General features: G+C 40.2%; 1 protein-coding gene across 10 annotated transcripts in view; it reads left to right on the forward strand.

Moving 5' to 3' along the window:
• Nucleotides 1–7,256: 7,256 nt before the first annotated feature.
• Nucleotides 7,257–17,540, forward strand: part of COP1 (COP1 E3 ubiquitin ligase) — a 263,125-nt gene continuing 252,841 nt past the window's right edge. For 4 of the 10 annotated variants that reach the window (XM_063726391.1, XM_063726395.1, XM_054524865.2 and 1 more), the window contains exon 1: nt 7,269–7,982. In XM_063726391.1, coding sequence (XP_063582461.1) covers nt 7,576–7,982 — 407 coding nt within the window. In that variant the 5' untranslated portion in view covers nt 7,269–7,575. Of the gene's footprint in view, nt 7,983–17,540 lie in introns of all 10 variants that reach the window. The other 6 variants (XM_009240673.4, XM_024232782.3, XM_024232783.2 and 3 more) reach the window with 6 other exon arrangements.

Below are 17,540 nucleotides of genomic sequence, written 5' to 3' on the forward strand. Positions count from 1 at the left end.
ATACCACAGACCAGGTGGTTTAAACACCAGAAATTTATTTTCCCATGTTCTCAAGTCTAGTAGTCCAAGATCTAGTTATCAGCAGATTTGGTTACTCTTGAGGTTTCTCTTAAATGTGTAGTAATTTGTTATGGCAACAATAAAAAGTAATACACTGTGGCTGGCACTGCAGAGGATGCCAATACCAAATTCAGCTTATAATTTCTTCAGAGGTATTATCAAGATCTAGTTACATCTTGGTACAAACCAAATGTTTGAGAGTGGTATACAGCCAAGAAAGAATGAGGAATGGTACATGAGAATCGATTTTTACTTGTGACAGTGGTTCAACAGATTGAAAACCAAGATGTGCTCTTGAATCATTTAAAGTAATATCAAACAGAGATGACCCAGATTTCGCAAGGCAACCCTCAGTTGTTAAACATGGGGTGGAGCGCCACGATTTTGGCCATCAGCTTTATTGCTTTGACCTATTTTTTCCAAACTGAAGGCGAAATACCAGTTTCTACTATCTCACAACAAAGTGATAAATGCAAATGCAGTTGATGAACTGGTTTAATGGTAGATGCTCAGGCATCTGTGTGAGGGATGACTTACAGTGTGATAAAAGACATACCTGCTGTACCTGAATAAAGCAAATTATGAAAATAAGAATTACCACACTGATTCAGAGAATAAGAGGAATCACTGTCAGAGCAAAGCTTGCTTTACTTCACATCACCCTCAAAGGTTAAAAATATGCCCCCAAAACTAACTTTTCTTCAAGGTTGCTATATACATCTAATCAAAATTATTGTATCCAAATACTATCCATTCTTCATTCAGGGTTCTTTATACAAGTTCACAATTTAGTGGCACTTTAGCATTCTATTTCTTACATAATTCAGTGGTGTAATTCTTTTGTTGCAGGCTTCTCTCCTGAGAACTTGGGCATGAGTCCAGGGGGATTGGGATGGAAGGCCATCTGAGTACTATTCAACACATTCAAGCTCATTCCTTCTCTCTGATAACCATGATTTATCCCTAAACCAAACTTGTATACATAATTTCTCTTTGCCACCAGTCGAATTTCTTATCATGAAACTTCCAAGCTGCTTATGTAAAGAACACTCAATCTGTTTAGCATTACTGTATATAACCACTCCCATAAAATACTATAGGTTGGGCATAACAAATCAGAACATCCAACATTTTTGAGCTCTGACATGACACCCAAAGGAAATGCTTATTGGAGCATTTTGGATTTCAGATTTTTGGATTTGGGATGCTCAGCTGGTATGTGTAATGCAAATTTTCGAAAATCCAGAAAAATCTCAAAACACTTCTGGTCCCAAGCATTTCAGATAACAGATCCTCAATGTGTAACAGTATAGGACTGATGCTGTGAATTCAAGTTAGCTCAGAACCTCTTTGCGCCTCAGACACACTGGACCCTTTCCTCCTTTTCCACATAGTACTAATATTATATTTCATCATTTCATGATTTTGTTCTGTCTTGACTATGAACTTATATTAAGTTCATATTACATAGTATAAAAATAACTTCAGGAGTCATAGGAGTCGGTATTAGAAGCGCTATTATTTACACACTACTCAAGGCATTAGGCAGAAAAATATCACTCACCACCTAGGAAGGAGTCTTGATGCAAATTATAATGGACAATGTACTGTTTTAAACATTTCTTGATTCCAACTATATCCACTTTTCCAGATCACTTTACACTACATTACAGACACAGGTGGTCAAATCCATGGAGCAAAACACTTGTAACATTATCTGCTATGTTTCAACGTGAGGTGAGTTTTTTTCCCCTTCTGCCCTTTAATACCGCCTCATAATGACACCAATTGATGTGTTCTTACAGAATTCATTAGACCTAATTTTGTTTTGGCTTATGATCTTTATGTGGATCTAAACCTTCCTGTACCTTCATAAAATATGTATTCACTTACCATATATAAAACTATTAAATATTTTTCCAATCAATGTTGGTTTTCTTAATCTTGGGCTTTTTTTTTTTTTTTTTTTAGCTTTCTGTCAGCCACACCTGAGTGTAGTGGTGTGATCACAGCTCACTATAGCCTTCAATTCCTGGGCTCAAGTAATCCTCTCTTTTCAACTCCTGAGAAGCCAGGACTAAAGTCATGCATCACCACACTCAGCTAATTTTTAAGTTTTTTTTAATAGAGATGGGGTCTCGCTATGTTGCCCAGGCTGATCTTGAACTCCTGGCCTCAAGCAATCCTCCCACCTCAGCCACCCAATGTGCTATTATTACAGACATGTGCCACTGTGCCTGACCCTCTGTTTAGCCTTTTTTTTTTTTTTTGAGACGGAGTCTCGTTCTGTTGCCCAGGCTGGAGTGCAGTGGTGCAATCTCAGCTCACCACAACCTCCGCCTCCTGGGTTCAAGGGATTCTCCTGCCTCAGCCTCCAGAGTAGCGGGGACTACAGGCGCGTGCCACCATGCCTGGCTAATTTTTGTATTTTTAGTAGAGATGGGGTTTTACTATGTTGGTCAGGGTGGTCTCGAACTCCTGACCTCGTGATCTGCCCGCCTCAGCCTCCCAAAGTGCAGGGATTACAGGTGTGAGCCACTGTGCCAGGCCTAGTTTAGCTTTTTAATACCATCTTCAGTTTATTTTACATTACTAATTTCCCAGGACAACCACATTAACTTAATAACAAAACTTAACAGGAAACTATTGTTCACTCAGATATTTGGTTAGACAGCAATCTAGGCAAGCAGGTAGTAAACCCTGCAGGTGAGTCAGGAATCTGTTACAAAGGGCAGAGCTAGCTGTAGATGGAAACCAGCAGCCTTATCTTCCTAAAACACATTTGGATAAGACACCTCAGAAATAATGCCTGGAAAGTTCAATCCGCTTGGTAATTCCATTCCATCTTAACTCCATTAGACAGTATCAGTGCTTTTGCTAGAAGACTGGATTTTCTCTGGTCAATTTTTGTGGTTTATATTTAACAACATGATGGTATTCTTTTAACTATGTGGGTTTTGTTTTCATTTTACATTTACTTTCATTTTTTCTTGTTTTCTTCTCCTATTTGTTACTTCTCCTAAGTTGTCTTCCTTCTTGTGTGTTGTGTGTGTTTCACCATGCTTCCTCTTTTTTTCTTCTGCTTTCCCAGAAGATCTTGCCAGTAGAAATTAATAAGGACTGTGTACTTTCAGTCATTACATTTATGTATTCAGCCAGTACATTTATCTGGTACAAAAAGGAAGTTCTATTGCATCACATACTCTCAGCTTCCTTTTGTGAATTTAGATTTTATAAAAAATACATTCCAAAGAGGTAATACTAAGCACTGATGATTTTTTTTTTTCTTTCCCCCTAGACTTCTCAGTTGGGGTTATACTACTTTCTGTCTCAGCCCATTTTCTGCTGCTATAACAGAATACAACAGACTGGGTAATTTATAAAGAAAATAAATTTGTTTCTCACGATTGTGGAGCCTGGGAAGTCCAAGAGCATGGTGCCTGCATATGGGGAGGGTCACCTCATGGTGAAAGGCCCAAGACAGCATGAGAGACAGAGAGGCAAGATGGGAGCCAAACTTATCCAGTTATTAGGAACCCACTCCTGCAACAGTACTAACAGTACTCCTCATGACCTAATCATGAGACCTCTTGCAGGTCTCAACTCTCAACACCGTTACAATGGCAATTACATTTCAACATGAGTTTTGAGGGGTACATTCAAATCACAGCACTCCTCGGCATAAGCAGCTTGGAAGGAGACTCTCACTCTGTCGCCCAGGCTGGAGTGCAATGGCACGATCTCGACTCACTGCACCCTCCACCTCCTGGGTTCAAGCCATTCTCCTGTCTCAGCCTCCCAAGTAGCTGGGATTACAGGCATGCGCCACCATGCCTGGCTAATTTTTTATATTTTTAGTAGAGATGGGTTTTTTACCATGTTGGCCAGGTTGTTCTCAAACTCCTGACCTCGAGTGATCCACCCACCTCAGCCTCCCAAAGGGCTGGGATTACAGGCGTGAGCCATTGCGCCCGGCCTGGAAGGAAACTCTTTCACATTCTCTACATTATCAATCACAGGACAGTGTTGTGTGTTTTTTTTTTTTTTTTTTTGAGACGGAGTTTCACTCTATTGCCCAGGCTGGAGTGCAGTGGTGCGATCTCAGCTCACTGCAGCCTCTGCCTCCTGGGTTTCTTGGGTTCAAGCAATTCTCCTACCTCAGCCTCCCAAGTAGCTGGGACTACAGGAGCATGCCACCACTCCCGGCTAATTTTTGTATTATTTTAGTAGAGTAGGTCAAACTCCTGACCTCAAGTGACCCACCTACCTCAGCCTCTCAAAGTACTGGGATTACAGGCGTGAGCCACCACACCCGGTCAATCACAGTGTATTCAAAGTGTTAGTTGCTTGCCTCAGATTCACCTGGGTGCTGGTACAAATGCATATTCATAAGGTGGAGCTCAGAAATCTGGTTTTTAACAAGCTCTCTAGGTTATTCTTCTGGGCACCAATGTTTGAGAACCATGGGGGAAGCAATATGTTTAGCAAATAATAGGTCCATAATAACTATTTGATGATGATATACTATGCTCTTAGTAACTTCCAAATATGTCTCTCATGTGCTGAACTTTCTTCTGCGCCTTAACCCTGTGTTTTCAACCACTGCCTATTCTTTGAGTTTTTTTCATCCCACACTCATTCAAAACATTCAAAACTAAACCATCTACTGGACACCTCCAATCCTGTCACTACGTTATTGTTATCCCAGAAGTCATGTTTGGAGTCATTTCTGTTTGTGTTTCATCACTTTTACTTAATCAACATATTGACCATTGTGTCAAGCACTGATAGAGACGGTGATGAATATGACAGACATGGGTCATACTCTCAAGGGTGGTAAAGACAGTTTTACAGAGAGTAATTAAACTTTATACCATCAGTTCCTTAGTGTTTTTCGCAGAATATTCCCTCTCTGTCACCATCCTAATTTAGAATCTTATCATTTATGCTCGAACTGCTTTAATTTTTCCTAGTCTTTGTTCCTAATTTCCCACCTCTTCTGAAAGATTAATCTCCTAAAAAATTAATCTTTAAAACATTATAAATGTTTTCACCCTACTTAATGCCTAATTTCTGTGAAAGCTGTCATAATCAAAATGGAATTATATGGGCTCGGTGGTACACACCTACAGTTCCAGCTACTTGGGAGGCTCAGGCAGCAGGATTGCTTGAGCCCACGAATTTGGGGGCTGTACTGTGCTATAGTCTTGCCTGTGAACAGTCACTGCATCCCAGTCCCATTTCTTAAACAAAAGGGGGTGGGGGCGGAGTCACTAATACATTTTTTAAAACACTGAAAAATAGATTCAGAGGTCATGAAGAGAAGGGGTCTCATGCTTGCACACCTGATGACAAAAACTATCACAAAAAACTGCAAAAGCCACAATCTTTTTTTTTTTTTTTTTTGAGACGGAGTCTTGCTCTGTTGCCCAGGCTGGAGCACAGTGGCATGACCTTGGCTCACTCCAACCTCCGCTTTCCAGGTTCAAGCGATTCTCCTGCCTCAGACTCTCGAGTAGTCGGGATTACAGGTGCATGCCACCACACCCGGTTGATTTTTGTATTTTTAGTAGGGACAGGGTTTCGCCATGTTGGCCAGGCTGCTCTCGAACTCCTGACCTCAGGTGATCCACTCGCCTTGGCCTCCCAAAGTGTTGGAATTATGGGCATCAGCCACCGCACCTGGCCAAAAGCCACAATCTTACACAAAAAATACTTAACGCAAAAACATCTGCCCAGCAACTTCCTGTCCAGTCTCCGACTGGTGTCACCTTGTTATTGATCTTTGTAGTCAAGGATAACGGTTTAAAAACAATTATGTAATTCTCTTTTTTTTAATTTTAAAAACCTTTGTCTTCCTTTACCTCCTTGAATATGCACAGTTTACTAAGTCATGAGAATTTTCACAATACTTTATTCCCAAATAAATATATAAGAATCATAGAATGATAGAAGAAAAGGATAAAATCACACAGTTGTTTCTAACTCCCACCCCTTAGAATGTGGCAAACGAAAATCTTTTTTTTTTTTTTGAGAGAGTCTCTGTCTCACAGGCTGGAGTGCAGTGGTGCGATCTCCGCTCCCTACAGCCTCAACCTCCCCAGCTCAAGCAATCCTCCCACGTCAGCCTCCCGAGTAGCTGGGACTACAGGCCTGCTGCCACCATGCCCAGCTAATTTTTTGTACTTTTTGTAGAGACGGGGTTTCGCTATGTTGCCCAGGCTGGTCTCTAACCTCAGGTTCAGCCTCATCCTCACCTCCAGGGTCAGGTGATCCGACCCCCTAGGTCCCCCAAGGTGCTGCGATGACAGGCATGAGACACCGCGCCCGCCTATAATCAATTTTCAATATTCTAAAAAAGCCTGCCAGAAATTGTATATTTTCTGGTGGTATTAAATGCTAGGTTTCCTTGTTTTGTGCTAGAATTATATCAGATCCACAATAAATCTAGGTTCTGACTGAGTTGGGTCTGATTGAGCAAAATCTGTTTTCCCATTATTGTTACGTTCAATTTGGCAAACAGCTTTTCAAAATATAGGAGTGAAGTCGTGGTCGAACTAATAAAATTGGTAACACTTGCTACAATGTTTGCAATTCGCAGAAAACTTCACTGACTTCATCTTAACTTATTCCTCACAAAGCTGTGGAATCACCATCAGTAGAACAGGAGTCGTTGGCTCAATGCAGTGCTGTCTGCAACTGCTCGGAGCTTCTAGGTTCTTTCCGTGGGTCTCCAGCTTATGAGCACCTACATTCCGCGATTCGGAAGCACCTGCCTACCCCCCAGGAGAGGGAAAGACAGCTCTTTCTTCCCGTTCCGAAATGTGGTGCGTTCGCACGCATGCGTGACACGGCTACTCCGCGCTTGCGCCGATATTCTCCGCTTGGGGCGGATACCCTGGGTAACCCGTGAGCGCCCGCGCCCGGCGCGCGCGTGCGCAGTCGCTTTTTGAGAGTTTCCGCCCCCTACATTCCCGTCTTTCAAACCACCCCACCACCTATACCATTCATTCCACTCTCCTCAACTCTTTCACTGCATTAAGACGGCCTGCCCCCTGGCACGTTTACTGGAACGAAAGCGGCTTGGGACAGACAGACTCCCTTCGCCAGGGAACCCCCGACCCCGAGGGCGCGCCGTGAGCGTCTGAGCGCAGCCCCGCTGCGTCCCCAGTTGTATCCCCCGCCACGCCCGCCTCTTCCGCCGCTCGCGCGCGCGCGCGCACGGCCGGCCAAGGCGCGCCGGGGTTGGCTGCTACAGGGACCGCGGCGGCGGCGGCGGCCTGAACAGCGGTAGTGCCTTCTACTCCGCTTTTTTAGTTTCCTCCGCCCCCTCCCGTGGGACGCTGTTGTGTGGTTGCCTTAAAAAAAAAACGCAACTTTATTGTTCCTCAGCCCCACCTCCCGGCTCGGCGGGCGTCCTCAGGATGCACTGAGGCTGAGGGGAGGGGAGGCGGCGGAGGGTCGAGGTCGGGGTCCCTCTCCTCCGAGCGCCTGGCCGGAGGAGAGGGAGTCACGATGTCTGGTAGCCGCCAGGCCGGGTCGGGCTCCGCTGGGACAAGCCCTGGCTCCTCGGCGGCCTCCTCGGTGACTTCCGCCTCCTCGTCTTTATCCTCTTCCCCGTCGCCGCCTTCTGTGGCCGTTTCGGCGGCAGCGCTGGTGTCCGGCGGGGTGGCCCAGGCCACCGGCTCGGGCGGCCTCGGGGGCCCGGTGCGGCCTGTGTTGGTGGCGCCCGCCGTGTCGGGCAGCGGCGGCGGGGCGGTGTCCACGGGCCTGTCCCGGCACAGCTGCGCGGCCAGGCCCAGCGCCGGCGTAGGAGGCAGCAGCTCCAGCCTAGGCAGCGGCAGCAGGAAGCGACCTCTGCTCGCCCCCCTCTGCAACGGGCTCATCAACTCCTACGAGGACAAAAGCAACGACTTCGTATGGTGGGTTTGAAGAGCACTCCCTCCTTGTCCCTAAATTATGAGTTTCTGTCGCTTAGGCTTGGGGGCGGGGGGTCTGGTGTGGGGGTGGCTTGTTGCAGAGCTTGGGATACTGGTGCTGTGGTGGTGTCTGCAGAGGGAATCGAGCGTTTGCAGGCATTCAAGCTCCTGGTTGGTGGGGTGAAGGAATGTTGGAGTAGCGAGGCAGGGTGGGGATAATAAAGAGGTAGGTAAGTGTTGCTGAGGAGGAAGTGAAGGGAGTTTAAAGAATGACAAGGGAAGAGGTGGAAGGTCAAATAAATGGTTTTGGATAACAAAGTTAGCAAAGAGGTTGAGTCTTAAAATTTTTGGCTCTGATGAATTGAGCACTCAGTCAATCAGGAGTACTTATTGAGATGAATGAAATTTGCAAATGGAGAGGACTAAGCTTCCTGGGACGCAGAGGGATGGAGTTGGTCAAAATTTATTTGAAGTATGGTAGATGATGCTGTAAACATAAGCATGGATGTCTTATAAAGACATGCTTTTTATAATAATGTAAGTACCCATCGTATGTATGTGTAAATATCTCTCTTCTTCCATTTCAAAGGATGGGCCACTTAGGAATCTGCTGTTGAGACGACTGTAGTCAAAGTCTGTTAACAGATTTTTCATTTCTCCACCAAGTGTCTTGAAAACAGAGAACCACGTTTGTTAAATAACATCCCTGTGTCAGATGTAACTGTAATATACTGGATAACAGTATACTGGAACTTCTGACTTGAGAAATGCTAGGTATAGACATTTTGTCATCATAGTTGGCATCTTGAATGATACAGAGTAACGTTTAGTCATGACATTTGGGATAGAGAGGTTAGTCATATGAAGTGAAAGGTGGGGTTGATTGTCTTGCTTGAGAGTGTTTTGGAATTTTTATTGGGTTTTAGATATTGGTAGGATTATGAGAAGTAATTGCTGTTAGCTGCTTAAGAAGTGGTAGTGTTTCGTACTTTCCTTTTTGAGGAAATTGTTGATCAAATAGGCATGTAGGAAGTTGGCTGCTTGCACAGTCATTATGAGGGAAGTTGATTCAGATCAGGGTTGAAGATGATCTGAGTTGGTGTTATTAAATACGATAGAGCTAGAAGTTGGAACTGTTAGGAAAGTTGTTGATTAGACTTACAGTTTCTAGTTCCTGCAGAAAAATGATGTCTTTATTCACCTTTCTGCTTTTTTGTACGTTATTCTGGATCAGAATTAATCTATTTTTCATTGAACATTTGGGCTGTAATATGATTGTTATTTATAAATAAGCAGTTTATGGTTGGGGCTGAGAAATGTTTGCACTTCTACACAGTCGATAGTGCGAGTAGCTAATCTAATAAAACAAAGTGGGGTGTGCATAATTTAGTTGTCTTTTTAGCCACTATTTGCATTTTAATTTTTAGTATACTTAACGAACACAAACATGTTAGCCTCCGTGTAAGTACACTAAAATAAAGTAACAGATGTGAGGAATAAGGAATCGATCATCCTCATTCAAGAGATACTTGTATGACATTCACTGTCGGCCAGGCACCATATGAACTTCAATGCACTGTAGGCTATGCTGTAGGGAATTGGGAACTCTGACTTTTTTTTAAAAGAGTAAAAATTTGTATTTGAGACAGAGTCTTGCTCTGTCACTCAGGCTGGAGTGCAGTGGCACCATCTTGGCTCACTGCCACCCCCGCCTCCTGGGTTCAAGCAATTCTCCAGCCTCAGCCTCCCGAGTAGTAGCTGGGATTACAGGCACCTGCCACCACACCTGGCTAATTTTTTGTATTTTTAGTGGAGACGGGTTTCACCATGTTGGCCAAGCAGGTCTTGAACTCCTGACCTCAGGTGATCTGCTCGCCTCGGCCTCCCAAGGTGCTGGGAGGGATTACAGGTGTGAGCCACCGTGGCCCTGAGTATTTCACTTTCTAAGAATCTCATTAGTTAATTATTTCTTTTTCTGGTGAGGTTTAATATTCAGAAGAATTAATTAATGAGAATCTGATTTAAAACTCAAGCCAGGTTTGATTTTGGCCAGACTCTTTGGGTAGGATGAAATGGATTAGGCAAGGCCCAAGGAATCCTTTTTTTCTTCCCCCGCCCCCCCGTTTGGCTGTGGGTCTTGTCTTGTATGCCCCAAGGTCAAACTGTGAACCAATTCAAATTATTCTATGCTTTTATATTTAAACGAAGCCCAAGTTCAAATAATGATAATTTCTTATTCATTTATGAGACATTTTAAAGGTATGCTTATGCTTCACATTTTATTTTATCCTTAGAACAATTCTGTGATGTTATATATAACTTATTTTTAATACAATACTAATTATTTTCTCATTGAGGCACAGAGAAGTAATTTTGTTTCTCGTTGGACAGGTAAGGACAAAATGAGAACTCAGATTTCCCAGTTCTCAACTTTGTGTTTTCTTTGTGTGCAATTAGAGAGTTTCAGATCTGTAAGTTCGAGTACATATATTTAGCTCAGTCGTTCTTAAACGGCACAGATTGGAGGAGAAGCAGCTGTTTCATAATCATATGAGATAAATGTTTTATCCCTCACCACTCCCTTTTCTTACCTGCCCACATCCCAAGAGGACGTACCTGAATTGGAGGCTGGGGTGGGTGGTGTAATTTGCATATGCTCCCCTGGTGATTGGGACCTGTCCTTCTCCCCTCGGGAACTGTTGATTTAAATAGTCACATACTTAATTTCAGTAATAAACATTGGCCTCTCCTGACTTATATTTGAAAGTAAGTTTATATTTAATTGCAGAATTGATAAACATTTTAGGGGTTTAGGTTGCATTTTTATATTTTATTTTACACAAAAGATTGAAGGTATTATCAAGTTGAATAATTTTAACAGTGTTTTATTGATGGAGAATCTAATACAGGATAGTAGTATTTAGCTTGACATTGGATACATCTTCAACATTCAGAGGAAGTCTTTGTTATTTTGATTTTTTGCAAAATTTTCTTACGGTTCATTTAACTAGACTATGAGTCTGGTCTGTATTTGAAAGATGACTTCTGTTTTTTATACTGACTCCTTTTTTAAACAATTCTATAACTACTGCCTTTGTATTAGCTTTTCCAACTATCTCAAATGAAGTTTTCTACCTCTGCAAGTCCCAGCCGTTCTTGCAGCGGAAGTATACGTTTGCATGTAGATAGTAAGCTCTTTATGAGAAGGTTGACTTTTAATTATCTGCTTGATAGAAAATAGTTAGGATCTACATTAAAGAGATCTACCATTCAGTAAATATGTGACTGCCTATTTTGTGTTAAACTAAGATTCTCTCTTCTTAAGAAGCTCATGATTTAATTCGAAGAATGGCTTTTAACTGTGTAATTATAATATCATAACCTGGTATCATTGCCTATCTTAGTGTCATGACAGATGTTAGTACCATTCCTTTTTCTTAGTGCCATGGCAGATGTTAAATACTCTAATGGACTATGCATAGTACAATATATAGCCATTACCTATTAATTACATTTAGTGCTAAAGATGAAGCCTGTTGACCATTCTTGTTAATATAACTGGTTTCCAATTTTTTTTTTTTTCTTTTTTTGAGACAGGGCTCTCCCTATGTTGCCCAGGCTGGTCTCAAGCAATCTTCATGTCTTAGCCTCTCAAGCAGCTGGGATTAGAGACGGGTGCCACCACCTGTAATCCCAGGATGTTTTTAATAGTCTGAAAAACACCTGGCTCTGTTTTTCAGACTATTAAAAAGTGAGGGTGGGCACCTTAGTTCACGCCTGTAATCCCAGCCCTTTGGGAGGCCAGGACAGGAGGATTACTTGAACCCAGGAGTTTGAGACCATCCTGGGCAACATGACGAAACCCCATCTCTACAAAAAACACAAAAATTAGCCTGTGTGGTAAGCTGAGGTGGGAGGATCACTTGAGCCTGTGAGGTCGAGGCTGCAGGGAGCTATGATCACGCCACTGCACTCCAGCCTGGATGACAAAGTGAGACCCTGTCTCCAAAAACAAACAAAAAAAAAAGTGAAATAGAACGTATCATAGAATGTGTCGTAATAAAGATAGTAACAGTTTGTGCAGCAATGTATGTGGAATGTATTTCTCACCGGGTACGCTGGTAAAAATTTTTTTAAAGTCACTGAATTATAGGACTGAATTCCCTCAGATAGGAAAGTGGAAAGTTTAAGTGGCTTTTCTTTTTAGACCATTGTGAGCTTATAAATACAGGACTAAATGTAATTTAAAGAGCTGTTAAAGCATGTTCAGTTACTGGAATAAATCAGCATTTATTATATTATTATAGTAACATCTGTCAAGAACTTATTTGAATCTGCAAAAGTCAAACTTGATGCTTCTTTTGCTTTATAATACATGTGCCATTTGGATGTCAATGATGAAACATACTCTGCAGGAGACGATGTCATATTTTATCAGACCTATTGGTACTGTCATACCTGTGGACTATCAGATGGTGGGGCATCAGCATCAATGGCAGCAGGAGACTTCCATGGGTGAATTAAGTGGTAGAGAAAATAAAGATGATTATGAAACAGGATAGGAAGACTATTAACTTTGAATTGTAGTCTATAAATTGAGAAGAAGGTACTTGTGCAATAGTAGTTCATTACTAAAGAATGTGTTGATAAGCAGTTATCTTTCCTTTTACAAATCTTTATACCTTTTCTGATAATGAGCCAACATTGCATAGGTGGATATGTTCCATCTAAGAACTGTTACTGATTAAAGTAACTGTAGCCTTAAACCTTGTTGCTTACTTTTCCTTCTTGTATGTGTATGTTTTTTCTTAATGGTGATTTTTTCGTGTTTTATATAATTATTTTAACCTGCTACCCTTTTCCTCAGAAAACTTCTACAGCTTGGGAGGAAAGGCTTTTTTGACGGTGGAATTAGCCCATCGTCTTTTTCCTGTTAAAATTTGTATTACAGGGTGAGTATCCTCTATCTGAAGTGCTTGAGACCAGAAGTGTTTTGGATTTTAGGGGTTTTTTTGGTTTTTGTTTTCGAATTTTAGAATATTTAAATTATATTTACCAGGTTAGCATCCTTAATCTGAAAAATCTGAAATCCAAAATGTTCCAGTGAGCATTTCCTTTGATAGTCATGTTGGCACTGAAAAAATTTTTGATTTTGCATGATTTTGGATTTCAGATTTTCAGATTAGGAATATTCAACCTGTATACCAAATAAAATGTTTTTTAAGTTGGGCATGATGGTGCATGCTTGTAGTCTCAGCTCCAGGAGTTTGAGTCTGTCCTGGGCAATGTAGTGAAACTCTGTCTCTGTTAAATTGTTTTTAAAGTTCTTGATCTGTTTTTATATGTGATGTTGTATGTAGGACAGAATTCTGTAAGCATTCAGGTTTTTGTGCAGACTTGTCTTTGCCCTCCACCTTACTTGTTCTTTGTCCTCTTTCTTTATGTGTGTATGAGCCAAATTCTATTCAGGTAGGTTGGTACTTTCTCAAACAGTATATTCACTGAGAGTAACATGTTTTTCTTTGTATCTTAAAATATGTTAGTTGTCCTTTCATTTTTCACAATTAAGTTTTATGAACTGATTTTGCCTCTGTGTCTATATATAAAGTGAAACATAGAATGCAGTAGGTGGTCTGATTTCTGTTTATTGTATTTCTGGTGTAACCGTTGGGAATCCATCCTTCTTTCCTAATCTGTGTGGTTTGGGGTGGTACATTTTTTCCCCAAATTCAGAATTGGAACACATGATCCATGCTCAAGTGTCTAGTGCATTGGAATCCTCTGTCTTTAGTATTAATTCACGGGTGGGCATTTGGCTCTAAATAGAGATAATGAGACAGTAGGCTTTGTAAAAATTACTGATGACTGTTTTGGGGGTTCTTTTAGATATTTGAAACTCAAAAGTTCATAAATGCCAAGTCCACTCAAGTGAAGATGGAATGTGTTGTACTGACAATTAGTTTGGGACAAATACTCATAATAATAAGTGCTCAAATATAAATTGCTATTTGCCAGGCACTATTTTAAAGGTTTTACGTTACTTATTTAATCTTCACAACAACTGTTTTCTATAGATACTCTTATAGTTCCCATTTTGTAGATGAGGAAATGAGGCCCAGAGAGGTTATATAACTTGTCTCAGTTACACAATTAATAATGGTGGTGCCAGTATTTATATTCAGACAATTTGGCTCAGAGGTCAGGTTCTTAACCACTGTTACAAATGGTTACCCAAGTTAACCACCCATTTCCTTGCCTTTATTTAGAGACTGATTTTGTTTAAAATTAGCTTTACTAAGTTATAATTTGCATAAAATAAGTCACTGGTCATAAGTATGTAGTTGAATGAGTTTTGACACATGAATACACCTGTGCAGTCACCACCCTAATGAAGATATGATACATTTCCAGAAAGTTCACTTTTGCCAGCACTTCATACTCTGTGTCTACCTTCACACCTAACACCTGGCAACCAGTGATTTGCTTTGCATTGCTGTCATTTTGCCTTTTCTGGAATTTCATATTAATGGAGTCCTTTAGTAGGTAGTCTTTTGTGTCTGGTTTCTTTCGTTTGGTATAATGTTTTTGAAATACACTGATGATGTTGAATGTACTATTTTTTTCTTTTAATTGCTTAGTATTATCCCATTATTATATGGATATAACATGAACTGTTTATATATTTTCTAGTTAAAAGATTTTTGACTTGTTTCTAGTTTTTGGCTATTATTTAGAAAATTCTGTAAGCATTCAGGTTTTTGTGCAGACACGTCTTCACATTTCTAGGGTAAAAATATCTAGTAGTGAATTGCTGGGTTCTCTGCCAAGTGTATGTTTAGTTTTAAAAGAAATTGCAAAACTTTTTAAAAACTGCCTCTACCATTTTGCATTTCTTTTTTTTCTTTTTTTTTTTTTTGAGGTGGAATCTCACACTGTCGCCCCAGCTGGAATGCAGTGGCACGATCTCGGCTTGGTGCAACCTCTGCCTCCTGGGTTCAAGCGATTGTCCTGCCTTAACCTCCCAAGTAGCTAGGATTACAGGCGCCCGCCACCACGCCAAGCTAATTTTTTGTGTTTTTAGTAGAGACGGGGTTTCACTATGTTGGCCACGTTGGTCTCGATCCCTGGACCTCATGATCCCCACGCCTTGGCCTCCCAAAGTGCTGGGATTACAGGCGTGAGCCACCACACCCGGCCACCATTTTGCATTTCTACCAGCAACAAATAAAAGTTCTTTTATTTGGTTTGTATTTATTTCTTTTATTGTTTTATTTGTTTTTAATTGTTTCACATCCTTGCCAGTGCTCAGTGTTTTCAGTCTTTTAAATATTAGTCATTTTTGTGGATATGTAGTTTTATCACATTGTTATGTAACATTTTTATGTGCTTATTTTTCATTTGCATATCTTTTGTGAAGTGTCTGTTGTGATCTTTGGCCCATTTTTTCCCTTAAAATTGCATGTCATCTTGCGTTGTAAGTGTTCTTCATATATTCTGCATACATCTTTTGTCAGACCTATGTATTGTGGTATTTTCTCTTAGTCTGTTGGTTATCTTTTCATTTTCTTAATAATTTTTTAAAGTGCAAAAGTTTTTTCTTTTTTCTAATGTATCGATAAAGTTTTCAGTTTTAAGTCCAAATTGATTTTTATTATTTTTAATTTTTGTGTTCTAGCTAAGAAGTTATCTAACATGAAATTAGAAAACATTCTCTTGTATATTTTCTTCTAGAAGATTATCGTTTTCTTATGGTTATGATCCACTTCAAGTTAGTTTTTATATACTGTGTTTGGTAAGGGTTGAAGGCTTCATTAATATTATAACATCATTTGTTGAAAAGATCATCTCTGTTCATTGAATTTTCTTGGCACCTTTCTCAAAAATTAACCATATATATGAGTTTATTTCTGCAATTTTTATTCTGTCCCGTTGGTATATATATGTTTATCCCTACACAAGTGCCACACTGTTTTGATTATGGTATTATTATAGTACATCTTGAAATCAGGTAGTGTAATTTTTATCCTTTATTTCAAAGTTGTTTTGATTATTTATGTTCTTTGCATTTCCACATAAATCTTAGGATTAGCTTGCCAATTTCTACGAAAAAGGATGTAGGATTTTAATTTTGGTTACTTTGAATCTGTGATTTAATTTGGGAAGATGACATCTTAATATTATCGAGTCTTTTGAATCATGAACATAGTATATTTCTCCAATTATTTAGATCTTCTGTAATTTCTCTTAGCAGTGTTTATACTTTTCAGTTTGGGTTTTTCACCATAGTTTTTAAATTTACCCCTAAGTATTTTATGTTTTTGATGGTGTTCTAAATGTTGTTCTTTTAATTTCAATTTCTAATTGTTGCTAGTATGTAAATGCACTTTTTTTATGTTGACTTTGTATTTTATGAAATTTTAAGTTTACTTACTAGTTCTAATAATTTTTTGGTAGAACCTATAGGATTTGTAAGAAAACAGTCATGTTATCTGTATATGAATATACTTTTACATCTTTTAAATTTATATGCCCTATTTAAAGAACATACATTAATGGATTTATTTGATTGGGTAATTGTTTAAAAGGATTTTTTGGACCTTTATTAGTGAGTGATACTGGTCTGTGATTTTCTTTTAATTTTTTTCTGGTTTTCATATCACAGTGTATTGGTTTGCTTGGGCTGCCATAACAAAATACCACAGACTAGGTGGCTTAAACAACAGAAATTTATTTTCTCATAGATCTAGAGGCTAGAAGTACAAAACAATGTGTAGGCAGATTCGGTTTCTTCTGAGGCCTGTTTCCTTTCTTGTTTTTAAAAGAGGTGGTCTTGCTGTCTCTCTCCCAAGCTGGAGTACAGTGGCACCATCACTGCTCACTGCATCCTCGAACTCCTGGGCCCAACGGATCCTCCTCCCTCATCTTCCTAGTAGCTGGCTCTACAGGCATATGTCACCACACCTGGATAATTTTTGTAATTTTTTAATAGAGATGAGGGTCTTGCCGTCTTGCCTAGGTTGGGCCACTTTTTGTTGTGTCGTAACTTTGTCACCTCTCAGTCTGTGTGTTGCCTGTATCTTAGAAGAATGCTGGTTGTATTGGATTAGGGTTCACCAATATGACTGTATTTTACCTTGATTATCTCTTTAAGGGCTTTATTTTCAAATGCAAATTCTGAGATACTGGGAGTTAGAATATAGGGATTTTCTTTTGCGAAGGATGGAAATACAATTTAACCCGTAACATAGGTATTATTGCTGGTTTCACTTTTTCTTTCCCTCCCTCCCTCCTGCTGGTTTCACTCTTGCTTTCTCTTTCTTCTTTCTATCTTTTTTTTTTTTTTTCTTTTTTTGCGTAGAGACAGGAGTCTCACTGTGTTGCCCTGGCTGGTCTTGAGCTCCTGGGCTCAAGTAATCTTCCCATGCTTTGACCTCTCAAAGTGCTGGGATTATAGGCATGAACCACTGTGCCTGGCCAGTGCTGGCTTCTAAAAGAAGGTAAGGAATGTTCCCCTTCTATTTTCTGAAAGAGTTTGTATGAAATTGGTGTTTTTCCTTAAGT

This window comes from Pongo abelii, chromosome 1 (genome assembly GCF_028885655.2).
Source record: "Pongo abelii isolate AG06213 chromosome 1, NHGRI_mPonAbe1-v2.0_pri, whole genome shotgun sequence".
In the NCBI taxonomy this organism is placed as follows: Eukaryota; Metazoa; Chordata; class Mammalia; order Primates; family Hominidae; genus Pongo; species Pongo abelii.